Genomic DNA, 20,804 nt, shown 5'->3' with positions numbered 1-20,804 from the left:
TGTTCTGTTCATAACTATCGCGCTGCTTATAATATTGCTCGAACTCAGTACTCACAAACTGGCGTTCATTGTCCAACGTGATGGTCCGAGGATAACCAAGACGGGTGAATATCTTCTCCAGTCTATCCATGGTTTCTGCTGCTGCTGGTTTATCTTTCTCAAAATCTCCATTTCCTTGCATCGGCTGAAGTAGTCAATAATGACCAAGAGGCGGTCTCCGGACGACTGCGGACCAAGAAAATCCATGACGCAACGGGCAGTTTGCGACGCTGCCCAGGTTCGTCTCGTCCATGTCTGGCCATCAACATGTGCTGCTAAGCCGTTGATGCATTGTTTTGCGCCCAGGTTTACCTTCGTGGCCTGACTGCAGCATTTTTTCTCAGAAGGGTTTGTGCAATCAATCTTAGATCTCTAATTATCAGACTGCCTGCTGTGCCCAAATCGTGTCGAAAAGCATTATAAGGTGTGATTAATTTAGAGGTATAGTCCAAATGCCACAATTCAAACACCCTCGAAGTTCACAGTCAATAGCACTGCGGATATATATCTGGCGCAGGATCGAATGCTCTAGCCTCGGATACTTGTGACAATCTCGACAATGGATCCGCGGTATTAGATTTTTCTGTGCGGCAAACTACTTCGTAATTGAACGCTTGGAATCGCTCGATTCGGAGGCATGAGAAAGAATGTGGTAAGAAAATACCTTTTAATCAGCTTCCTTTTACTTGCATATGCCACTACTCTTGGTGAACTTTCCAGGAATTGTAAGAGTACACCACCCTATGCTACCGGCGAAGCATCCGCTACGAGACCAGTTTTCAGTTTGGGTTCGAAATGAGAACGTGCCAGCATTCCCAATCATCTCAATTTGTTCAAAAGCTTTCTTTTCGTCTGCTTCCCATTGAAATTCCGACTTGTCCCTTATTAGCTCTCACAGCGGAAACGAGATAGTAGCTAGATCCGACATGAATGACCCGATATAGTTCACGAGACCTAAAAAAAACTGTAATTAGTCAGAATAATAAAACGTCTACTGCCTAAGAGACTGCGGACTTACTCTTTTGCAGGTGGCGGGCGAAAAGCACGAATAGCAGAGATTTTGTCATCGCCTAGTGACATTCCATTAACATCAAAACAATGACCGAGAAAATCGAGTTCTGCTAATTTGAAGGCACATTTGGTCTGGCTAAGAATCCCGTATTCCTTTACTGTTTCTAAGACACATCTGAGACCTTCATCATGCTCACGTTCTGTTTTTTTTTTCGCATTGCGGTTGCCCTTGCCAAAAACCAGCTCGTCGCTGTCACTAGCAAACGCTACCGTTTCTACACACTCAACCTTGTATTATAGATCCTCCGATTCGTTGTGTGGTTGGCTTTAGTACAGTTGTGATTGTGATGGCTGGACACTTTTTAACTGGACCTCTTTTTAGTTGGACCTCCGCTAGTTGGACCGTTCACTAAGTGACGTGAAAATTGATCCCTGACAGCCAATTCGGTCGCCCACGATACTGCTGAGATGAAAAGTAAATTCTCGCAGTATACGAGTGAGGGAAAGTGATTATCAAAACGAGACAAATCGACATTCGTTGTTTCAGATAAACGTTTCGTTATTGCGCGTTCGTTGAAATTGTAAAAATATATAAGTTTTAAAAATTAGTTCCACCTTTCCCTATAACATTTTGAATGTCCGTTTAACGACGCTGACTATTCCGACATTTCTCTCCTTATCTCATCTATTCGTTCCCGTAGCTCCTGTGCGGTCGGTCGCAGAGCTTTTTCCCGCAGGCACCAGGTGACCAACAATAACAACTTTTTTCCACACTCCAACCACTTGGGAAGTTCCACCAGTAACACACGCTGATCGACCAATGGTTCTTTCTCTGTGCCATCGATCGCAAGCACATCTTCTCCAGTTACAAGCGCTTGCATAACTACACCGAATGAGTAAACATCCATCGCCGGAGTAATGATTCCTCGGAGTGACTCTGGGGCTAAATACGGTCCCGTACCCATCACACTCGTTGTCGTTAGACTGTCGACCTTTCTGACCAGCCCAAAGTCGCACAGTTTAGCAGTGCTGTCCGTCAGCAGAATGTTTGCTAAGGTCACATCCCGATGAATCACCCGAACCTGTGGACTGTGCAAGTACTCCAGAGCGCACACGATTCCGTTTAGGCAGTTAACTCGAAAAGTAGCTGTTATCACGTCATGGGACTGCTTCAATGCCGCTTCCATGGTACCGCCAGGGAGAAACTCATAAACCAGACAAAGCTGATCGGTATCGCAGTAACCGAGCAGTTGGACAATATTCGGATGGGTATACTTTGAGAGTATTTCCCGTTCTTGATCGAACTTTTCCCGGTACTTGTAATTGGACGGAAAGAGGCGTTTTACCGCTGCCAGCTTGATATCCGGCGTAAGGTTCGTACCTAGGAAAACTTCACCGAAACCGCCGACTCCCAGTATGCGCCCATTCGGAGCTGCTGGATTACGATTCGTGAAAGGGCGCGTGTCAAAGTTGGCCGTGGCGGATTCCAGAGCGGTGTAGGAAAATTGCTGCACTGCAGATGAAGGACAGTTCACCGATGAGAATTGAATCAGGTTCGAGTTAGCGGTCGCTGGGTCGTTGGAGTGCTTCGGAGAAAAGCCTAGCGCAGAAAGCTGTGGCAGTTGGTCGGAGTTCGGAATTGTTGGCTGGCTCTGAGTGCTACTGTTCGGGTTGTTAAATAGCGCAGAAAGTTGGGGTATGTTGGCGGTGCTGCAAATAAACAAAGGCAAGTTATCGTCTGTTTTTAATTTGGATCGGAACAAAGCCGTGAATATCTGACGAGGCAAAGTCGAACTGCAAATTTTTCGACTTACTAAAGTTAGATATTGAGCCCTTCATGCACAAAATACTTAGAAATATAAATATAAACAAATGTCCCATTTTAAGGCGAACGTACCCCGCATCCACACTAGCCAGCGTACTTCCCGCATCGAACAGCGACAAGTTGGGTAGCTCGTCATCTTCCGCAATCGTTCCCAGAATTGTCGACGGCTGGCTCTGATTACTACTGGAACTGGAATGGTTACTGCTATCGCTGTAACTGTCCGCGGTCGACGAAAGTGTGTTACCTTCTATTGAAAGTACCTGCACCCCGGACGGACCAGCTTCCTCCGTATTCAGTAAGGCACTTAAACGAGGCAAATCTATACTCGTACTGGTCGATTGATCGTTGTTATCGGTGTTGGATAAACCGTCGCCGGGACCGAGCACGAGATCCGTGACTTGATCTCTCTTCAGCGGATCCGGACGGTCTAGGTTGTTGTCCAGCGTCAACGACTGCAGACCGTTGTGTAGTGCGGTTGAGTCCGGATATGACGCAGCATCGAGCATTTTTTCTAACTCTCCATCTAGTACCTGATCGATATCGATGGGGGCAGCCGGTCCACGACGAGGACGTTCGGGTGGGGCATCGTTCAGCAAATATTTGGCAATTAAATCTGCCGCTCGGAACATGTTCCCTTTGACTAGTAACTGTAGCAGATGACCTAAACGGGGACGTTCCTCCTTCCGTCCAGATGTAGCCCATTCTTCCAGCAGTTGACGGGCGCGTGAAATTTTCTGCCTCTCACCGTAGTCCTCTAATTCCCTGAAAAATGTAAATGTATCATGATGAACTCGTAGGGGATTTTTGCCTCCGATCAGATTTGTGGGCTGACTCACTGTTCCTGGGTACCGTTGTACTTAATCGCATAGCTACCGGGTGGCAGGTTGATGTCGGCGATTCGCCGGGGAATCAGATAGAACAAAGTACGCCAGTCATCTTCCAGCTTATCGGCGAGCGTGTCAAGCTCAAACTGAATTTGACTGAGCTCCGTCGAGTGCGTATAGTAGCTCATTCTCGGAGAAATTGACTGTATACTAGCGGACACTTTGAGACTGCACTATTCAACAATAATTTGGTGTACCATCTGGTTTTGTATATGCAGGTACACGTATTTATTAAAGGCACGTTATTGGTGAAGAAAACTGGACAGCGGATTCACATTGCGAAAAAAAATAATCGAGGTCCGTGGGTGTTTTTGTTATTTTGACAACTGTTAGCGCCCTGATAAGCGAACATCTGATTTTGCGGGCGGTTGGTTTGGATGGTCGAATTGTTTTGAAGCTATAAAGCAAGATATAAATTTTGACAATGCGAAATTTTACACTACACGGTTAAATAAAACAAGCTGCAGAATAAGTTCTTTTAACTTACTTTTGAGTTGTGGGTCGCTTTCGCACTTATTAGTGTTGTCAAAAACAAAACGAGAGATTCGACTCAGTCAAGGTCTTCCGTGGAGGAACGTACTTTTGAGTTGTTTGGGATATACTCAAAATTAGGTAAATTCAACTTAAATTTGAGTATAAAAAACCCATCAATGAGTTGTAATTTTTGCCGTGGTTAAATGGAAACGACCTTCAACACGGTTTACCTAATTTTAAGTTCCCCCACGATACCACGAGATTGAGTCAAAGGTACTCAATTTTAAGTAGTTTTTCGTTTCCGTGTACACTGAGAAAACACAGTGACAGTTCACTACACCCAAGGTGGAGAGAAAGGTGGGAACATTTGATACTTTTGAGTGTATTAGTATTATTTGCAAAATTAAGCGTGACGACCGGGGCCCTTGAAGTAAACATAAACATCCGAACGAGCATCCTGATTCTTTGGCGTACAATGAAAAGTGAGAAAAAGCCAAGCTTCACCTCGGATCTACCGATTAGAACACTTATGGACAGTGGACCTCGAAAAAAAAACGATTATATTAACTATGATCGAACCGAAATAAAACTTATGGCCCACTACGTCATTTGTTTGTGTTTTTCTTCTTCATATCCTCTTGTTTTTGCGGCTTCATCAAAGAAAAATGACAACCGCACTCACACACAGAAAAAAATGTGCACACCTGTATCCGTCTTGCACTACACCGGAGTAGTCATTCATTCAAATTTGGGTGTAATCTGTCTATCTTTTTTTGTACTGCAACGATGTAGCACCAAGAAAATATGTGAATGTTATAAAATATACATAGTTTGCATATTTTCTATTTGCTCTTTTACACATTTTCTAGCTTATAGATAGTGCGAGTATATATTTTATGATTGGAAAGACCGAATATGTACAATGCATGCAATTTATAACCGAAAAAAACGAGAGGCAAATTGAAAAATTAATTAATCATCGGAGACGGGTTTCGTTGGTCAGCAAATTAATCTCCAGATTTAGTATGTGCAAATCTAGTTATACACTGAGACGAAGACAATGGTATACACTACTATATTAGGGGTTTAAATTAAAAAGACTGTACCAGTGAATTTTGGTAGACAATATATCATGTTTAACCTGAGAATGATTCCTGTCATTCGTACCATATCCATTTTCATATCCAGACATGGTACGCTTTACTATTTCCTGGTGGTATAATGGTAATTTCTACTATGCCTCTGTTTTTACCTAATAGTCAGAATTACCATGAATATGGTTGTTTTGAATTTTGATAGCTGATTGAAATTACTATTGGTTTTTACTATATTATAGTAATACCATAGTATATATAGTACACGGACAGTATTCTTCTTTTAGATGAATAAAAAACATTTTTTTGAATTTATATTTTTATTACCTGATAAAATGTTTCATCTCCTACATTTCCTGAAGAATTCAAAGGGAGATGCGGATTAGCACGTGCTCTTAGCAACTACTTAGTAGCTATCATGTTTGTCTTCTCTACCGTTTCAACATATCAAGCAAACTGTTTGTGTACGCTTTGGAAGCAGAAACAAGAAACCATTTGCTTGTCTAGATGTATGCCCCAAATAACCAGATGGGCATCGAAAATTATTGAGCTCCTTTCCATTCAGGAACAGAATTGTAAAACCGTGACCTGAAACTAATATTCGAAATAAATAGTTTAACCTAAACATACAATATCTTACCGATAATGATATTACGACCGTCGATTTTTCCGATTTCCAGCTCTAAGCGATGAGCGCTTTAAACGCTGAATTTTTGTCGATTTTTGGCGGATGAAGAATAAAATCATACAATTTAGAATTGGGTTTTAGTGTTATAATCCTTTTATATAATATTTACCAATGATAGATTCCGGATCAGAAACACAGTCGTTCATTATTATTTCCACTTCCATTAACTTCAACTCTTGAACATTGTCAGGATTCCTCCTTAATACTGTATTTTGTGAGAATACTTTAGTTACAAGATCGCGGAGAAAATATTTTAGTTACAACATGGCGGAAACCGTGGACAGCAGGTATAAATTACCATAATTTTAGTAATGTTAAACGTAACCCGTGTTCAGCTGAAAAACATTGGTAAATCTTTTCATTATTACCATGTTCGTAGTATAACTGGTAGACGTCGAAACAGCTATAACAAGTCAGTCAGTAGAATTGAACATTTCAGTATAGTTACTTCGACCACGATATCATGATCAAATTAAATATGCATAATAGTAAAAAATACCATGAGGTTTTATTCGAGCCGCATGGTAGCTTCAAGTATTTTCTGGTAGTTCACAAAATAATCATGGTAAATTTAACATTATATTGAAAATGGTAATTTTTATCATGGCTATGTAGTTGAAACTACCATGTCGTTCATTTCAGTGTAGCTTTAAACTACCACCAACTGATCAGTCGATTTATGTCGTTGAAATAGATCGATTAGAACATATTTCATCGATCATAGTTAATTGGTTGTCGACAAACTGCCAGGTGTAAATCCCCTCTAAGAAATTGGCACTGAAAAGGATCGGATAGGTGTTAATAGCGCTCAAGTTTTTCGGGAAAATCGTAAAGATGTTTTATGGCTGTGTTCATAATACATTAAGAGCCCTTACTTTGACAAAAGTTATTTATGTCGCGTTGAAAGCAACGTCCCGTGAGGAATGTCGAGCATTTATTAACTTTTTGCGTATTGGACTAGTATATGACAACGTCCTCTTACTGGGTGCATGGCGTAAATAACTATTATACAAATAAGGACTGTGAATATATCAACCGCCATTATAGCGTGTAAAAATCTGCATAGACAGATAGTTTTTATATGGATTTTTAAAAATATTAACCTAGGGGCTTCTATGATCCTCTATGACCTGAGACGAGACTTGCTAATAGCAAAATATACAACGCAGGGATACTAGAAATAATTTTCAAATGTCTTCACATTTCATAAAAAATGTCTTCATTTGTCTTCAACAGCCAGGATTCTGAATCGGTTATTGATTTTGAGCCAGAATTCTACCAGAAATCAGTCAGACATCCAAAAAAAATGTTTTCAAAATCAAAAACACGTCTTCACAACATTTCAAATGTCTTCAAAATGAAGACAAATCTTCAAATGTGGCATCTCTGATACAACGTCAAATGCCTTTGACGTCTTTTTTGCGTGATGTATTGCTATTTCGTGCCAATAATCATGCGTGGCATGCGATTCTAATTAGAATCGGTTGTGTCACTGGAGCCGAATATTAATTAGAGCCAGGCAGAATTGGGTTATTAAATGAGAAATAAAAAATCTTGTTTATTTCATGCATCGATAAAGCTGATTTTTGTGATCACAACAATGTTTTTTTTCCAAATCAGGAAACGTGAAAATAAAGAAATATGTGACAGCCTTGATTTGACACTATCAGAAGCATTTGACATATAGAATTTCACGACAAATGATTTTTATTTGACATAAACGCCATCCAATGCATCCCGGTCAGCGTGACAAGCAGAAAGTTAGCAAAAGTTGAGCAAAGCGAAATTGATGCTGGCAGAGTTTCTGCGAACATTTTGCGCGATTTGTGCGAGAATTCTGGCAACGAATTCGCTCAAATGCAACAACCGTTTCTGACAGAAGCGGTTAAACCAACCGATGCTGCTCACTTTTATCCAGAATCCAGCCAGAAATGTACGGCCAAGATCTCTGCACGCTTCCTGCCACATCTTTGTCAGATGTTTTGCTCGATTTGTGCTAAATTGTACCAGGTAGGAATTGCCAGGATCTTTGCACAGTTTATGTCCGAGTTATGTCAGGGTTTTGCTCGGTTCCTGTCAAAATTTGCCAGAAAACGCGAGCGAAACCGAGTTCGCCCTAGCTCAACTAACCCGACAGGATACGTGCAGAAATCTGACAGAGCTGCCAAACCATGACTTACAGAAATCTAGCAGAGCGGTCTCTGCCAGAAAATTTGCTCACTAGGATATAGTTTTTTTCTTTTTTGCGTGTTGTTTTGGCCAGATGTAAACAACCGCAATTTTCCTATGTATGCTTGTCTATGTTTACATAAGATTTATTTTAAAAAACAAATAAATCGTTTTTACGTATTACAACGATTTTTTTAAAATAATGTTATATTATGTATATTGGACCTAAAATTTATCGAATGGAATGGAAAACTATATATAGTTTAATGACCCAACTCCGGGGCTCTTGCCCTAGTTCAGTGTGCCCATGCTTAAAAACAGCACTGGAATGGATCTCAGTTATCTCACTAGGGTTTGGTATCGGTTATTTCATTTGAGCTGAAATCTAAGGGCAGATCACTATAGATATGTACATCAAATTTGCATCGAATTTGAAAAATGCGAAAATTTGAAAAAAAAAAAAAAAAAGAGGCAAAACGCTTGCATCGATCCACTACGCTCGATTTTTTTGGATGTAGAGCTAGTTTATTGCAGGGTTTTACACGCAACGCAAAATACACCCTAAATTTCTATTTTGATGGTAAGAAAATGCATTTAATTTTGTCGATTTTCTAAAATGCATCTCAAACTCAAATGATCTGCCCCTAGGCTGGAACCCAGTAAAATGTATTCGGAATCCATACATACAAAGTCTATACAGAATCCCGGATAGAACGGAGCATTGGGATTGTTTGCAGAAATATTGTATTTACAACAGCTATTGTTGTTAACAGTAATTTTTATGGTAACATCTTGAATAGAAAAAAAATTCTTTCAACCAAAGTAAACGGTAAATCTGCTTTAAAAATAAGTTTGAGCGAATCCTATACATTTCCTTTGCAAGAAATATAAAACAAGTTAAATTGGTTTTAAAACAATGTAAAACAACATCTTGACTTCCAAAATCCACAACATACTAGAATCGTTGAAAGCGGTTTCAGAATGTGTGAAAACAGTCTTTACATCCCTCAACGCCTACCTTTTTTGATGCAAAAATCGGTTTTACAATGAAGTTTATTGTAAAAACAAAATGTTTGATTGTTTTCATTGTACATTATCCAACACATCTAATGTGTTTACATTATTATTTATTGAGCTGTTACAATGAAAATAGCTGTAATTCCATTATACATTTTTATTCGGGATTCCGAATCGATGTTCGAGTAGTTTTATACTAACGTCATCGGATCGCACTTATCTGGGACGACATGGTTGTTTTTCGATCTCCTTGGTAAATCCCCATCCGCATCAAATCTGACACTGACAAATCTGTCAGTGAGCGAAACGAGAAAAACCGTGCGTGTTTACAAAATCATATGCTCCTCGCTAGCACCAGCCCTACGAGAACATAATACTCTCCGGAGATTGCTTCCTATATGTGATTCCAAGGTGTACCCGGGCCGTAATTTAACTGTAAAGCTAGTACCAGCACGTGGCAATGGAACGCGACTATCGGGAAGATCAGTGTAACGAAATCGAAGCCCTGGATTCGATCTATTGCGGCGAGCTGGAAGTGCTGGCTACGGAACCGCTGCACCGATTCAAACTGCCAATTGCCACATCCGAATACGATGCGGAGGTGGAAACCGAAGGCCTCTCCTGCAAGCTAGTATTCCACTATACCGAGAAATATCCGGACACGGCGCCGCTGGTAGAAATTGAGGATCCGGTAAACTTTCGTGATGGCTACGAGAAGGGGCTTCTGGAGCACATCGAGGAAACGGTGAGAATTAATGAATTTCTCTTTTATGAGCTTAACAAAACAGTTGTCGGTTTTAGATTCAGGAGAATATTGGAATCGAAATGGTCTTCTCGCTAGTGAGTTCAGCGCAGGAATGGCTCAACTGTAAATACGATGAACTTAAAAGCGAGGCAGAAAATGAAAAGGCCGAAGCAAAGCGACGCGTGGAGGAAGAGGAACGGAAAAAGTTTGAGGGAACTAGGGTCACGGTGGAAACTTTCATGGTGTGGAAGACCAAGTTTGAGCTTGAGCTTGGGATTACGGAACGAAAGGAAAAGGTTCTAGCGGAAAACAGGAAGCTGACCGGAAAGGAACTGTTCCTAACGGATAATACACTGAACGAGTCGGATCTGAAGTTCCTGATGGATGCCGGGGAACCGATCGAGAATGTGCGAATTGATGAATCGCTGTTTCAGAATATCGGAGACCTCGAACTAGACTCGGAGGATGATGATGATGATGAGGATTACGTGCCGGAGGGTAAATAAAGCGGACTCGGGAGCGTTAGTTTTTTAAATCTTTACTTGCTTAAGATATAACACGGAAACTTATTTAAAAATTTGAACCTTGTTGCTTTTATTCAAAGGCCCATAAATCGGCTGATTTAATCAGAGAATGAATTCTTTATTTTAATTCGTCTTCGAGACTTGGTTCGTTTATTTAAGGTGTTCTATTTTCATTTGATTTCCTTTAATGTGGCCGAACTGAAAGCGGGTTCAATGTCGTCAAGGTTCACATCGGAGTCCGAATCTTCGCCTGTCTGTTGAGCAGCCTTTTTCTTCTCTTCTTCCAATTGCTTCTTTATCTGATCCTCAGCAGGTTGTTTTTCTCGTGGAAAATTAAGTTTTGGCCAGTGTCCAGGTTCTGCTTTAATCAACGTTATTTCCACCTTGGTACCGAACATGTTCACTTTAGACTTGCCAACGTCCACAATCTGAAAAAAAAATTCACTGATGCTAATTTCGGTTCTTGATTCGGGTCACTTAAAGTTGACTTGGATCCAAAAACGAAATCAACCCAACTTGTACCTTATGAAACCTACCCCTCTCAATTCCAGGTCCATGTTATACTCCATGTTGTTCTGCTGTGGAAACACCAAACAAACCGCCAACCGAATCGGATTCAACCGGACCGTACTATTGCGGTAGTGATACATTTTGGCATACACCGTCACAACGACCTGTGTAGCTGTCTGGTGCCAGTCTATTCGGCAGTTGACGACATGCGATTGGTCTTCGTCGCTTGTCCACTTGTGACGGCCAGTTTCGCAGCCAGCTTGGTTCATGAATGCGGTAAAATCCGATGTCTTTCGCTGACAACACGACCAAAATTTTAGGCCTTCGTGGAAAATCGGTACCCCGGGATGGTAAACGCATGGCTTTTCATTACTTTTGTCATCTTCGTAACCGTAATTGCAACCACCGTGCTTGCAAATCGTCCCAGTTTGAATCTCCGACAGATTGGTGTTAAGCTTTTTTTCAGTCACCAACGTTGCTGGAAGCTCGTCGATTTGTTTACGGAAAGCTGGTGCCACCGTTGGTTCCAAAGTGGTCAATGCACTATCCCATGGTGGTCGAACAAGGGTGGATTTTTTGATCGGTTCTGGAATCTTCTCCTGTGGAGGTTCTTCGACGACGATATCGTCTTTCTCTGGTTTTTCCGGTTCTGGAGGTTTGATATTCGAATGCTTGCCTGCCGTACAACCTTTGATGTTGAGAAATTCGGTAAAATCAACGCTTTTCCTGTTGCAACATGTCCATCCTTTGTAGGCATCGTGGAAGAACGGAATTCCCGGATGGTGAATGCAATTATCTGGTCGAAATAAATTAGTTCCATTCAAATGCTATCACATGATGCATAGACATACCTTCGACGTTGTCGTTAGGATCAAACTTTTGGCCGCAGCCTCGATTATAACAAGGAAGTAACACTGCCATGTTCCGCCAAAGTATCTATGGCCTATAGAACCTTAACCTAGACTTGTACTCGCCCAAAATTATTTCCTTTTAAGGATGTCACTACGATCAATAATTGCTGCCGAGCTGAAGGTAGAAAAGGTTTAGCGGAACACTCGAAGAACTTTATCTAGTTGAAAACAAAACTTACCGGTGAGCCTTCCTCTACTACTGTTATGTTAGGAACTTTCCAGATGCTTTGAGTTTGTAAAGATATCCTGTGCGATTGGTGCGATTCACCTATCGAAGAGCAAACATGTTCTTTATCTTTTTTACGCAAACAGCGAACCCCATCTGTCAATCAGAGCGGTATTGGACCGATTAGTCGAAAATATCTATCCCTGTAGCTGTTTGCTAGCTGCCCTACCATAAAATATATCCGCAGTTGTTGACGTGCCATAATGGCGGTCAATAGGGTCAAATACGGTTAATGTACCTTTTTGACAATAATCGTTTACGTCAACCGCCCAGTGAGATTAAGTCATCCTACGTTAGTCCAATGCGTTGGATGTTTATTCAATGACCGCCCGACATCTTCAACTGGGCGTTGCTGTCAAGCTGGCGTAAACGATTATTGTCAAAAAAGGGCAATTAAACGTATTACAAACTGAACAATTTAGACCGCCATTAAGGCACGTAAAAAGTTGGATAAATTAGAAAAACTCTAGAAAGAGAACTTTTAGCTGTCAAATGAATCCTATTAGGCTATACTATCCAACTGGTATTTTTATACTAACATATGGTTTTTGACTTCGACCTACATATGTAGGACGTTATCACAGATAATAGACATTCATGATTGAACAAAAATATTTAAAAAACGTGTGTAAACATTTGAATTCTAGGACAATTTTTCAGAAGGGCGTTACAGCAATCGCATGGTTTCGAGAAAATCGACAATGAAAATTTTTGGAACGAATTTATTTTCTAGTTTCCTACGCAATAAGCTGGACACTTCATTGAAAGGTTAAAACTAATATGATATGTGACGGATTCATAATAAATTTGTATATCCTTGGAAAAAAATGTTTTGGCTTTGAAATATGAAAAAATGTGCATTACACCCTTTTTTAAATGTTGGTGTGTTTTTGCGCCCTTCTTTACCGTCCCTTGACAATCAGCTGATGCTGCTGATGCGTCTTCTGACAACAGCCATGTTTTGAATTTGTTTTGCTGTTACGGCCTCAAGTGTTTTTTCGAATAGCGATAAGAAAAAGCGTTATTTTAGATATCCAAAAATAATGGAAAGCTAGTCGATTATAATAAAAACCGTGATAACATTGGAAATAATTTGAAGGTAACCACATCATGTCAATTTCATGGTAAATGTTGAATTTGGAATTTCTAATATATTCCAGGTGAACGCGAACCAAACTTTGTATGGAAATAATCTTTCATTCACACCACAAATGGCACTAATTATACCTTTTATTCTACCAAACACAAATACCCATGTATTTTATTCAACCATGGGATGTGCAAAGATGTACGTTATTGCTTCGGGCTGCCTTGTTATCTACATTATTGCTACCGAAATTAGTTGCAACCTATTCCCGTTCGCAGTTTTTTAAAGTTGTTTAGGAAGCTGCAAACTGATATCGTGGAAGATTAACCGTTGATGACGGTACGGCCTGCGACCCATCTATAATGAACAATTTCATTGATTGCCAAAATCTTATCCGTCGAGGAGTGCTTTTAGATGATGCATATGTGAATTTACTTGGGCAGCATGGTTCGGTCGAAATACATGCATTTCTTATAATTTTCTAGAGTAACTACTACTTCAGCGACGTCGTGCTGTATCAGAATTGTTGCAACAGATTATTGAGGGAACTTTGACGGACAGTGTGGGTTGGTTTGCATATTCGATCGCAACATAAGAAGCTGTCAGAGTTGAAACCGAGACTCCTAGAAAACCGTCATCCTTATTCTTGTTCACGACGAACGCGAGATTCGTTCGAATCTCGCATTCGTCCTAACCAAGAATAAGGGTTCTTGTCACATAAATAAGTGGTTCACAAGCTACCTTTCAAAATAAAGTAAAGAATAACGACTACTTCATATATGATTCCAAATTTGTTCTTCAGTTTATTTCAATGTTCATACTATATTTTTGCTCGAAAACGTAAAACTATGTTCCGTGCTCTTCATTTGAAAGACGTGAGTAAACCGGTTTCATGGCCCATACAGTATGCCCGGTTTCAAAACCCTAATAGATTACTTTCTGTAACGAGCAAGATATTGTGGCAGAACTTTCAAATTGGATACAATACTGTGTCGTTTACGGATCATTCCATTAAACCTTTCGAAATCACTCATTCATTGTAGATGAACATTTAATGTTTAAAAACTATTGATGTGCTGATATTTATCGCCTCATTCGTACATTTCATTTGGTAAAAGGAAGCAGAGAAGCATTCTCACATGGTGAGCTGGAACCGTATAGTTCGAAAAGATAAAGGGTAATAATTTTTTCTGGGAATATTAATGTTTATCATTGTTTTGTGTTTTTTATCATTTTCGTTTCAAATTCCATGCGATATTTTTATTCGAAAATTTTGCTCTAAATCAGTTCCTCAAACCGTTTCACGCTAGACTTTTCTCTTTTGTAGATGATATCATTGCATGATGCCTATGTTAAATTTTTCCCAAGAGAAACAGCGTCCCCGGGTCGAGCATATTAAAGCCTTGGTATGCAATTTCAGATGTTGAAAACTCACTTCGAAAACGCTTTTAGAACCATCCGTAGCAAACAATACTGCATGTTGCACAAAATTTGTCAATGTGCACTTTTTAAGTTATTCGAATAAGTAAACGATCTTAAGTTACTATAACAAATCGTGAAAACTGAAAAGAACATTACGAATAAAAATGATTTAAATGTAATAACACGTATGCATTCTACTTACATTTGAATGATCTTTACGAGCGCATTAAGAAGATTAAACTACCTGGCTAATCCAATCATTTGAGACAACCGATGAGTAGCATCTGTTTTATTTCGTTGCAGTTTTACCATTGCGTTAATAGATTAATTGCATTAACAGCGTTTTTGTTCGCTTATTATCGTGCCAATTTAAGGGCTTAGCAGCACTACTTTTGTGACAAGGGGCTGTTGTCAACAGCCGCATCAACAGTATCGAACTAAAAACAGTCGGTAAAGCAGGGCGTACTGCAGGCAAAAATCTGATAAGGGTGTAATACACTGAATGTGTATTTTCGGAGTAATGATGTTCTATTAATAATAATTGCAGCCAATGTTGGGAAAAATGAGTTCAATGAGCTCTATCGAGCATCGGTAAGCACTTTTCTACTTTAAACGTTTTCTGTGGACGTTGTAAGATGAAATTGATTATAGGGGGCTTACAAACAAATTTATTTTGCTCTAGAGTAAGTTGATATAAGCCCTTTTTTAAAAATCATGGTAAAGCAGTCCAGATTACTTAAATCTAAATTATATTAAAGGATATGATAATTTAAGGTACTAGCTTTCATAAAATGCAGAAAACCATTTTGTTTACATTTTGCTCATACGCCCTTCTGAAAAATCGTCCTAGAATTATTATACGATAAACACATTTTGTATCTAAACACCAAAGAGAATAGTGAAAGAGACGCAGAGTGAAAATCAGTCAAAACGGCAACACTCCCTTTACGATGATTTCAACACTAGAATTTGGCAACCGTTTCCAAAGGCAGCACTTTAAATGACTCCTATTATATTTTGAAAACAAACCTTTTGTCGATCGTTGGATTTGTTTATCAAACGATGTGCATTTTGAAACAAAGAGATGAAATAATTCTAAAGCTTGTTTTTACTCATACATAGACTCTAGAATGCACCTTACAATCACGATTGCACTAAATTCTGACGAAAATTCAAATTTCTTTTTTGATAGATTTACAATACTTATCTCCTCCAACTCAGGCATGAGTAATGTTTATTTACATTGCACGATTGGTCTGCTCAATAAGGTATTTTTGGCTTCACACTATTCGTCTCTTTCCCTATTCTCTTTGCTAAACACCTTATAAGAAACTGTTTTTTCCACGATGGCATCACTGTACTAAATGACAGTAGCTGATGATGCTGTTGTTTTGTTTAGGTTTGTCGCGAAAAAATTACAAATCCAGTTTTAATTTTTGTTAAAACTTTACTCATTCCTCATTGTTACAAAAATAACGAAACAATGGTCAATCGTCCCGTGGTTACCGGACTTTCACCCAAGGAGGGTCCGCCCGGAACACGGGTCACTATCCGTGGAGAATTTCTCGGTTCCAAAGCGAGCGATTTAGTCGGTAAGTTTTGTGCTACTCGTCTATTTTTTTTTTGGTTTTTCCCAAATTTCATCTCAAATCTCCCAACACAGGTCTCATGATCTGCGGCTGCGATTGTCTGCTGTCGGCTGAGTGGAAATCCGACCAGAAAATCATCGCCCGAACGGGCGCAGCCAAGGGAAAGGGGGACATCATCGTTACCACTCGGAACGGAGGCGTGGGAACGTCCACGGTACAGTTCCGTGCCTACTACGAGACGATTGGTCCAATGAAAGAATCGGCCGTTTGGATCGAAGAATCACCGATGCAGTCGCTTGCTTGGGGCCGAAGATCCCTGGCTCCAACGGGCTACATTCAAGAGGACCCGTTGGGTCTCTCGATCGAGGGGAACGACAAAAAGTTTCCGGAAGATTTGCGGGATATTTTTCCGGACGGATCAGGTGATTTGTCGCAGGAGAATTTTCTTCCCGGCTGGTTTCTATTGGAGAACCATCACGCCACTTCATTTGACGATTTGAAGGCCGGTCTGTCCTATTTGCGTCGCCGGGTCGAAAGCCAAAAGGAGGGGCAGTTGTCTTTTTTGAAATCTAATGCCGGATCGGTTATCGACCAGCTGGATACACTGATGGCGCTGCGGGATCGCGTTACTCAGGATGCGAAACTGCACGGGAAGGATCAGGTGAAGGATCTGGAGCTGGCGATTAAAAATTCTATCGGAGCTTCCCACGAACTGTTCAAGGATGTTTTGGCCCGGAAGGAAAAGGCGGATGCAACTAGGGCTGCCCTGTCGGCATTGTCCCGGCACAAGTTTTTGTTTTGTCTGCCTAATTCGGTGGAGAAAAGTGCCGCGCGGAATGAATTCGATATTGTGGTTAATGATTATGCCAGGGTGAAGAATCTGTTCGGAAAAACAGAGGTTCCCGTGAGTATGATGGGTTTTATTGAGTTTTTTTTATTTACGTATTTTTAACAGATTTTCAGAAAAGTGTTGGAAGAGGTTGACCTTAAGATTCTGGGGATTCGGCAACAGTTGCACGGTAAAATCAGGGAGATGCCGCAGGGTGTGGAACAGCAAAAGAAGCTGATCAAAGCTCTTATCAGTCTGGAAGCGCAACAGGCAGGTACGGTTGGCGCTAGCAAGTTTTCGGTTGAGGATCCCGCCTGGGACGCCATTGAGTCACGCGTCAAATATCTGGAGGAAACTTTTTTGAAAACCTACGATCAATTCACCACCAAGGAGGCATCGCCCGGTGAATCGAAATCGCGTGCGGATCCGAGTGTTACTCCGAATCGAGTGCAGTTCTGCGAAGAGATGACTGAAATAGCAGCCAGTCAGTTTCCAGATCTCTGGCGTCTCGGCCAAGCTTATTTCACCGGGGAACTTCGAGCTGCCGGGCAACCGAAACCAGGAAACTTCAAGCGCATGATTCTCACCGTCATTGAACAGTTCTGTTCGTATCTGAAGGCGGCTCTGCTTCCGACCAACAACCAACGTTCGCTGCTGGCTGGCAGTATGAAGGGATTGCCTACCTGGCCACCGACCAGCCCGTCTCTGAACTATCTCATCACTTGGATTCCGCACTGTCTGCGCTACGTCCGAGTTTCCTATGCAACACTTATTCGATTGGATTTGCCCAACGAAGCGTTGGATATCGTGTCGAAATTTATCGACGAACTGCGGCTCTACTGTTTGTCTACCATTCTGAAGAAGGCCAACGAAAAGGTGAAAAAATTGCACGAGAAGGAAACCTGGGAACTCACGGTCCCGGAGTTTGCCGGTGCGACTGGATTGGTGAGTATAAATCGATAGGATTATAGTTTATTTGTTATGTTCTGAAAACTTGACCTGAGTGGCATTTTTTCATTTTAGCCCTCCAAACTGGAGGAAATACTTTCCGAAGCAATCGAGGATGCGCAAGCTATTTGCCTAACACCAGAAGTACGTGAGGCATCTCTATTGGAACCACAATCGGACGGCCAACGGGAAATGTCGAAGCGCATCCAGGAAATGTTATCCACTTTCTGTGGGGTCATTGAAACTCTGGCCCTGCAGCGCTCGGACGAGGATCCGCAACAGGCGCCGATGCTATCTCAACTGATTGGTTTCCCTGCGGCGTTGCTACAGCAGCATATTACTGGTGATAAGAGCTGGGGTTCCAGCATTACCTGGGAGCACCGTTTGCTGTGCTGTCTATCCAACTGTATCTACTGCAACAAGGTCTTCTTTCCCAAACTTGGCGCGCTGTTCACTAAACACAGCTATCCCGTTCCAACGATCGCAATCGAGAATTCTCGTTCCACCGTCAACGTCCTGTTTAGTAGCTTGCTGGACATGTACGTCGAACACAAAAGCGACCCACTAGTAGGAACAATCGAACCGTCCATGTACATTGGGCGCTTCCAGTGGGATCAGGTGTCTGCATCGGAAAAGCTTAGTCCATATGCCCACGAGTGCTGTGACAATCTAGTCTCGGTATACTCGGAAATATTCTCGATCTCACCGGTACTGCTGCGGCCGGTGCTGGAACCGATTGTACAAACCGTAGCCGAAGAACTAGCTCGGCTGATGAGTTGCGTGCAGAAGTTCAACGTAAACGGAGCACTGCAGGCCAAGGTTGACATTCACGTGATTCGGGATGCCGTTCGAGTGTATAGCAACGATACAGCAAAGTACGAAATTTTGAACTCAATGTTGTCGACTTTTATTATAATTTGTCTTCTTCGTAGATCATTCTTTGCAGAAGCACTAGAAGCTATCCCACAGGTTAGTGATAGCGAAGAACGGTAAGCATTAATTGGTACGCTTGTTGTGCAATTTTCTTTTAACCGTTTCCTCATGTTTCAGGATTCTTGAAACAGTGAAGCAAATCAAGAACAACATGCGCCTTCAGTTGATGTGTCTCCAGGTCGTGGATCCTTGACATGATGCGGTCAATTTCAGGATGTTCAGCATTAATAAAATAGGACCTAAATGAATGACTCCGTACTACTCAAATGTTGGCTGGTAATCCGTAACATCGGCGCACGGTTCTAATGATAATCGAACGAATACATGATTAATTAACATAACTATTAAATAACAATAGAGTCGATTTGACTTCGTCTCGTCAGTAGCTGGCAGACCGACGTGGTCGACGTCATTAAATCAAAACGAAAACAATACTTGTATTCAAAAGTAAATAAATCGTCACGGATAATGACCCGCAAGCGCAGAAGTTCTGATCCAATCAAAGCGAAATTGAAACATGGCTTGGCGTAATAAGCTGATGCGTTGCACTTTGCTATATTACTACCCAAGGAGAAAATTGGTTTAAAGCCATTTTGTACATGGAGGGCACAATATCTTGTTCATGCTCGGATGAATTTAATCGATTTTTATTGCTTACGATAAAATGTGTGCATGGAAAAGTAGCCTATTAGTCGGTCCTCACGCTAGGAATTATAAAAAATAACTCGAGCCGTACCGTCGTGTTAAAAGAAATTTTCGCACAATAAAGAAATGAGGGCAATGATGTGAAATATACAGATCGGGAAACTAGAAGTGGCAGGGTCATTAGAAACAGGCTAAAATCTTATGGGCTAATCTTTTGTCTTCTGCTGGCAGGAGTCGAGCTTGGGCAGCAGTGATTAGTAGTTATGCTGCCTAAGCTCGACTCCTGTCAGCAGAAGACAAAAGATTAACCCGCAAGATTTTAACCCTTAAATGCATACTGTTGCCGAATTTCGTGATATAAAGCCTCAACGAGAGGTATACATTGTATTTAACCTGAAAAACGAGTACCAAGAAAAAATGCCATTCATACATTTAAGGGTTAAGCCTGTTTTCAAAGACCCTGCTACCTCTAGTTTTCCAATCTCTATATACGACATCCTTGCTCACTTGAGTATTATGGCTCTAAATTTTCCTAAATTGCCCTTCTCAGTAATCTCTAGCTAATTGAATGTCATTAAAAAGTAAAAAAAAAATGTTATGTTTGCACATAATGGTCAAGGTAATGTGCATATTGTATTAAATTATAAAATTAAATTATGGTCCATTGAAGTATTTGTGATAAGCGTGCACGGCATACCCGACAGAAGAAGGTGTGCGAATAAAAACACTCATTTGACAAGCAAAAATTTGTCTGGCAACAAAAACCGGACGTAGGTAAAAACGGCAAAAGGGCGAAACAGGAAAAAGTCAAGGGAAGAAGGAGGTTTGCCGCCACCGGGAAAGGTGCGTCTATCGTTCCGGGCGTTTGAGTGAAAAGTTTCGCGCTTTTGTTGGTTCGACAGTTTTCTTTCGGTCTGGTTCGGTCGTTTAGTGGTGCAGTAGGAAGGCTTGGACCAGAATTTATGGTCAAACAAGTGCCATCGGCTTCGGGCAACGGCGTGTGACGTAAACAATGTCCGAATCGTAAGAACCGGTCCTCGGGTTTTATGGTGCAAATTTGTTGTGATCCTATCGAGGAAAAGGCGAGGCAAACGGTAGTCAGAAGTCGACGTGTTCTCATTCAATTTTGTCGAACCAATTGAATGCACCTCTTGCCAACTTCGGACAACCGCACGAGTAGCACCGGGACGATAGGGAGGAAAGGAAAACAAAACAACGTCATGGGGCCCAACGG

At 41.1% G+C, this 20,804-nt stretch overlaps 4 protein-coding genes across 4 annotated transcripts; 2 read left to right on the top strand and 2 right to left on the bottom strand.

Moving 5' to 3' along the window:
• Positions 1-1,593: 1,593 nt before the first annotated feature.
• Positions 1,594-4,111, bottom strand: LOC131677174 (interleukin-1 receptor-associated kinase 4-like). Its single transcript, XM_058956867.1, has 3 exons — positions 3,712-4,111; positions 2,948-3,637; positions 1,594-2,760 (listed from the first exon to the last, which is right to left on the bottom strand). Exons 1-3 carry the CDS (start codon positions 3,885-3,887, stop codon positions 1,707-1,709), a joined length of 1,920 nt encoding a protein of 639 aa, XP_058812850.1. The 5' UTR covers positions 3,888-4,111; the 3' UTR covers positions 1,594-1,706.
• Positions 4,112-9,481: 5,370 nt separating this feature from the next.
• On the top strand, positions 9,482-10,529 carry LOC131677176 (RWD domain-containing protein 1). Its single transcript, XM_058956870.1, has 2 exons — positions 9,482-9,946; positions 10,003-10,529. Exons 1-2 carry the CDS (start codon positions 9,662-9,664, stop codon positions 10,450-10,452), a joined length of 735 nt encoding a protein of 244 aa, XP_058812853.1. The 5' UTR covers positions 9,482-9,661; the 3' UTR covers positions 10,453-10,529.
• LOC131677175 (cysteine and histidine-rich domain-containing protein morgana) lies at positions 10,513-12,220 on the bottom strand. Its single transcript, XM_058956869.1, has 4 exons — positions 12,071-12,220; positions 11,832-12,006; positions 11,007-11,776; positions 10,513-10,898 (listed from the first exon to the last, which is right to left on the bottom strand). The coding sequence occupies exons 2-4, from the start codon at positions 11,899-11,901 to the stop codon at positions 10,641-10,643; spliced, it is 1,098 nt and encodes a 365-aa protein (XP_058812852.1). The 5' UTR covers positions 11,902-12,006; positions 12,071-12,220; the 3' UTR covers positions 10,513-10,640.
• A 3,767-nt stretch (positions 12,221-15,987) lies between these two features.
• On the top strand, positions 15,988-19,397 carry LOC131677172 (exocyst complex component 2). Its single transcript, XM_058956863.1, has 6 exons — positions 15,988-16,218; positions 16,290-17,119; positions 17,171-17,989; positions 18,068-18,867; positions 18,925-18,981; positions 19,043-19,397. The coding sequence occupies exons 1-6, from the start codon at positions 16,110-16,112 to the stop codon at positions 19,116-19,118; spliced, it is 2,691 nt and encodes an 896-aa protein (XP_058812846.1). The 5' UTR covers positions 15,988-16,109; the 3' UTR covers positions 19,119-19,397.
• Positions 19,398-20,804: the final 1,407 nt, after the last annotated feature.

This window comes from Topomyia yanbarensis, chromosome 1 (genome assembly GCF_030247195.1).
Source record: "Topomyia yanbarensis strain Yona2022 chromosome 1, ASM3024719v1, whole genome shotgun sequence".
Lineage (NCBI taxonomy): Eukaryota > Metazoa > Arthropoda > Insecta > Diptera > Culicidae > Topomyia > Topomyia yanbarensis.
The sequence above is the reverse complement of the archived record's forward strand: the minus strand, read 5'-3'. Positions and strand labels throughout refer to the sequence as shown.

What these genes read in the sequence shown, in the direction of transcription:
- LOC131677175 (XM_058956869.1), bottom strand. Translation starts at nt 11,901, where the DNA reads ATGGCAGTGTTACTTCCTTGTTATAATCGAGGCTGCGGCCAAAAGTTT. An exon ending in TCCTAACGACAACGTCGAAG is followed by an intron (nt 11,777 to 11,831) that starts GTATGTCTATGC and finishes TATTTCGACCAG; the next exon opens with ATAATTGCATTCACCATCCG. An exon ending in TGGACCTGGAATTGAGAGGG is followed by an intron (nt 10,899 to 11,006) that starts GTAGGTTTCATA and finishes TTTTTTTTTCAG; the next exon opens with ATTGTGGACGTTGGCAAGTC.
- LOC131677172 (XM_058956863.1), top strand. Translation starts at nt 16,110, where the DNA reads ATGGTCAATCGTCCCGTGGTTACCGGACTTTCACCCAAGGAGGGTCCG. An exon ending in TCGGAAAAACAGAGGTTCCC is followed by an intron (nt 17,120 to 17,170) that starts GTGAGTATGATG and finishes TATTTTTAACAG; the next exon opens with ATTTTCAGAAAAGTGTTGGA. An exon ending in TTGCCGGTGCGACTGGATTG is followed by an intron (nt 17,990 to 18,067) that starts GTGAGTATAAAT and finishes TTTTCATTTTAG; the next exon opens with CCCTCCAAACTGGAGGAAAT.
- LOC131677174 (XM_058956867.1), bottom strand. Translation starts at nt 3,887, where the DNA reads ATGAGCTACTATACGCACTCGACGGAGCTCAGTCAAATTCAGTTTGAG. An exon ending in TACAACGGTACCCAGGAACA is followed by an intron (nt 3,638 to 3,711) that starts GTGAGTCAGCCC and finishes TACATTTTTCAG; the next exon opens with GGAATTAGAGGACTACGGTG. An exon ending in CTGGCTAGTGTGGATGCGGG is followed by an intron (nt 2,761 to 2,947) that starts GTACGTTCGCCT and finishes GTTTATTTGCAG; the next exon opens with CACCGCCAACATACCCCAAC.
- LOC131677176 (XM_058956870.1), top strand. Translation starts at nt 9,662, where the DNA reads ATGGAACGCGACTATCGGGAAGATCAGTGTAACGAAATCGAAGCCCTG. An exon ending in TGGAGCACATCGAGGAAACG is followed by an intron (nt 9,947 to 10,002) that starts GTGAGAATTAAT and finishes TGTCGGTTTTAG; the next exon opens with ATTCAGGAGAATATTGGAAT.